Source organism: Calidris pugnax, unplaced genomic scaffold (assembly GCF_001431845.1).
Source record: "Calidris pugnax isolate Ruff unplaced genomic scaffold, ASM143184v1 scaffold28, whole genome shotgun sequence".
NCBI lineage: Eukaryota > Metazoa > Chordata > Aves > Charadriiformes > Scolopacidae > Calidris > Calidris pugnax.
The window spans coordinates 14,662,548-14,663,252 of record NW_015090842.1 but is presented as its reverse complement, the minus strand read 5'-3'; the positions used below and the strand labels follow the sequence as shown (position 1 = coordinate 14,663,252).

Here is a 705-nt window from a genome sequence, read left to right as displayed (position 1 = left end):
CAGCGGCGTGGCAGGGCGCCCTGCGGCCACCGCCGGGTGGGACGCTCCTGCCGCCCGCCCGGGAGGCTCCGGCACCTGCGAGAGCTGGGCCAAGCCTTGTTTTAAAACGCAATAACACCGTCTCCTTCGCCTTTTGCCTCCCCGAGTCAAGGAATTGATCAGAATTGGTTGGCGGTCGCTCACTATGTTTCCCCGTTGCTTTACAGGTTTAACTTATTCTGTGGCATTTAGAGGGGACTGTGCCTGGCGCCCACGGGCTGTGGAAAGCCGCCCGCCTCCTCTCGGGGCACCACCGCGGGCACACCAGGGAAAGCAGGAGGCGAGCGGCTGGGCCACCGACACCGCTCCGAGCTCCGCCACACCCCGCCCACACCGCCCGCCCCGCGGGGAGGCGGGACGGGGCCCGCCCCGAGGCGGAGCGCTTCCCCCGCCCTCGCCAAAGATGGCGCCGCGCCTGCGGAGAGGCGCCTTTCGCTTCCCGGCGCGCGGCGGCGCTGTTGTCGTCATCGTCGTCGCGGGCCGATGACGCGCGCGCGGGCGGGCGGTGCGGAGGGAGTCCGGGGATTCCCCGTGTTGTTGTCCTGCGGCCCGGCGGGATGGGCGGCCGCGGAGCGGGGCGGCCCGGCCGGCCCTGATGGCGGCTCGCTGGGCAGCCCGCGGCTCCGAGCCGGGGCTGGATGAGGTCACCCTCCCCGCGGGGGAGAG

At 72.3% G+C, this 705-nt stretch overlaps 1 protein-coding gene across 1 annotated transcript in view; it reads left to right on the top strand.

Annotated features, from left to right (window-relative positions):
• Positions 1 to 705, top strand: part of N4BP1 (NEDD4 binding protein 1) — a 32,328-nt gene that overhangs the window by 10,719 nt on the left and 20,904 nt on the right. The window contains exon 2 of the mRNA XM_014942162.1: positions 232 to 672. Within this exon, the coding sequence (XP_014797648.1) occupies positions 232 to 672 (441 nt within the window). The remainder of the gene's footprint in view (positions 1 to 231; positions 673 to 705) is intronic.